General features: G+C 37.5%; 1 protein-coding gene across 1 annotated transcript in view; it reads left to right on the top strand. All coding sequences in view use genetic code 11, as the record gives it.

Annotated features, from left to right (window-relative positions):
- The window catches only part of EGR_04518 (hypothetical protein), a gene marked incomplete at both ends in the record, with an annotated part of 10,317 nt that overhangs the window by 6,235 nt on the left and 988 nt on the right, over positions 1 to 3,094 (top strand). The window contains 4 exons of the mRNA XM_024493767.1: positions 181 to 242; positions 1,327 to 1,454; positions 2,302 to 2,386; positions 2,442 to 2,569. Of these exons, the coding sequence (XP_024351881.1) occupies positions 181 to 242; positions 1,327 to 1,454; positions 2,302 to 2,386; positions 2,442 to 2,569 (403 nt within the window). The remainder of the gene's footprint in view (positions 1 to 180; positions 243 to 1,326; positions 1,455 to 2,301; positions 2,387 to 2,441; positions 2,570 to 3,094) is intronic.

Raw genomic sequence — 3,094 nt, forward strand, 5'->3', positions numbered from 1 at the left:
GCGAAACCGATCAAAGTGAAGTTTAACTCTGATTTGGCTGATTGCTTAGCAAAGCTAGGCACCATGAAAAGAAAATAATTGCTTCAGATGGTGTCAACCGTCAGCAAATTTCAATTTCAAAGCCTGTGCTCTAGCCACTGCTGAAGAGAGATAATATGATCCAGTAGGAAGATTTTTTAGGGGAGACTATCTTTGCTGTTCCCTGATTCCATGATATTCCCTCCTAAAATGTCGTTTCTAAGGTATTGCGACTACCCAGGCTATTGGGACAGAGAATAGGGTGCCTGCCCACCCTCTCCAAATGGATATTTTCTTGTTATAGCTAGCTTTGCAGAGGAGGCAATATGTAGAAATTCTGATCAGAGCTGGAACCTGTACTACCACCAAAATGCATCCTTCTTGCAAAGATGCAGCCTTGCTATCTCTTATCAGCCGACTCGCAGAGGTCGAAGCAGAATGACCACGTGATGCTATGATGTTCTCTCCAACAGGTTACCGGACCTTCTCAACATTAAATACAAACCAACTTCCAGCCTGGTGTGGTTTAGTACGAGTTCAAAGAAGGTTCAGGAAGCTTCTGCATAATTTTGTGTTACCTTGTATGCGATTTCACTAATTGGTATTTACTTTTTACCTTGATGGGGAATTTATTGCTACTTAAGTCTAATTCAGCAGAGTCCGCGAAAATGACTGATGTGCCTTGTCCATTGAATACAAATGGAGCCATGATAGTTTCATATTTTTCCTGAATTTATGAGCATAACTGTTAAAGAAAAAGAAATAACGTTTTGCAGATGAGGATGAAACATTGCTCGCCTGTTTTTTTTTGCAAAAAACCCTTCTAAGTTGCTTGCTTACGCAATTTATTGAGTCTTCGTGCTCACCACGCCACCTTAACGTGGTGGCCTTACACTCACGCCAATTCTGCTTACAGCCAACCAGCCCTTTCGGCCTCACACATCTCACAACGTCATTTGGCAGAACTCGTGGCCTCCACTTCCTTCCTCCAGAAACAAGGCAATTAATTTAATGTCAAAATACCGTGATTAAACAAACAAGTGGGTCATAAGTTTTCCTTTTACTACAATTTGACAATTTGCACTAAATATTGCAAATAATGCTTCTCTAAAACTTGCATCTTGTATAAATAGTTCAGTTTCTGCCTATGATATTCCCATATACAGCTATCCTCAGGGTAGTTTAAGATTGCCACATTTTTTGCTTGCACAAAAATTATCACGCATTCTTTTAAATCTCTCAAGAAGCTATGAGCTTTTGAGAAAACGGTGCTATGCAAAAAAATAATTTCTGAGTTTTTTTGTTAAGGTTGGTTAAAAATCATCCCCTGTGGTTCAAAAAATATTGTGGGCATGTAATTTCTTATCTGGAGATCGTAGAGAAGTTTGAAGACTTTGTCTTTTACTTGATTACACCTACTTACCTCAGTGATTGTTGTTAGCTGACTGTAAACTTCACTGATATCCAGAACTCGTGTCAATCTGTACCATGGTTTAAAAATCCTCGTGCGCATTTGACTAGCGTCACACATGTGTGACCATACGTAAATAATTAAAATAGTAGTAATTATTTGTAAGAAAAGAAATTTGTACCCATTTTGACTAATAAAACATTTGCGTGGTTAGCAGAGTTAATTTTCCTTGGTAATCAGTGGTGTTGGGGGAGCCCCCTACTCTGCCCTACGTACATAAATCTCTCACTGTGATTGCATATGCAGGCATTCTTAATACTATAAAATGATTGCGTAGTCGTAAGTAATTAATTATTTTTGTTGATAATCCCACTAACTTCTGAATCCACTAGAACTCAAACTTTCTGCACGAAATATGATAAGGAATGCAAAAGGTGGGAAAGTAGGTGTGCATGCACATACGCACACACACACACGCGCACTCACACATGGAAGCCACAAAATAATGCGACCTCCTCAATTCGATTGACGAAATGCTTCTAACGCTTCCCTCGTTGAAATCATTTAGTTTTCAGAAATGCCTGGTGAATCCCATAGTCCCTGCTGGAGGTGGACTCTAAGGCATCGTGCAAGAAACCTTCTAGCCAAGGACGCCTTTAAACGTTTTGCTGTATTTTTTTCCCACCTCTAGCCTCCCCATTTGAATACTTTGAGAGTCCATTTTTTTAATGGGAAGGAAAAAAATTAAAGGTTTAAAAATATCTGGCTTTAGAAGTCGCAACAATTGAAGAGCGCTCTTTTCTGAATTTTCTTTTTTTGCTCATTTTTTAAGCGTTTTCTTCCTTAAAACTATTTTTAATTAATCACTGAAGATTTATTGTTACAAAAACGTGGTATGACGGCATTACTTAATGCAAATGAAAGTAAAGAAAGAGAGACAGAGGGAAAAGTTGAGTTGTGACAGATTTGGAAAGGTGCAAGCTCAGCTGATTCATTTTTGCAATTATTTAAGCTCCTTTTTTATGGCTCCAATGCATACGATCATGGAAATTAGCTTTTTATTGAAAAGCTTTTTAAGGGTAATAAATTCATATTTTGTGATTTACTTTCCGTTTATTCAACTATTAAATTGGCAGAAAAGTGAATAAATCAATTTAATAGGAGACCAATTACCATACAAATTACATGATTGTAAAAATTTTCCCCTTTAATTAGCTACTTGTCTACTCTATGGCCCTGTGAAGTCATAAAAATTTTAAGGCATTGTGAAAACAGATACTACTTATTAACGTACTACTAAAATGGCTTAAAGACCATGACACGGAGGGAAAAGTACCGTCTGTTCAGATTCGTGTCCACGTCGTTTAACACATAGTAAACAAAGAAATAAGTGAAAAACAAATAAGGAAGTTATTCGTTTGGAGCCCACGATTGTAACTTTTCAGTGGAACATAATATTTTAAGCGGACCTTTTAGACACTGCTGTAATTACTTTATTATTTGGTGCTAAGGAAAAATGAAGAAGAGAATGAGGGTAGAAATGTGGTAGTATTCCCTTTCACCCTATCTTAAAATGCGACTCTCTCATACGTCTGTCTTGTGGTAGGTAATGTGAGAAGACTACTTGTCTTGTGGATATGGAACTCTCTACCATTCCACTAACTT

This window comes from Echinococcus granulosus (genome assembly GCF_000524195.1).
Source record: "Echinococcus granulosus chromosome Unknown EG_S00028, whole genome shotgun sequence".
In the NCBI taxonomy this organism is placed as follows: Eukaryota; Metazoa; Platyhelminthes; class Cestoda; order Cyclophyllidea; family Taeniidae; genus Echinococcus; species Echinococcus granulosus.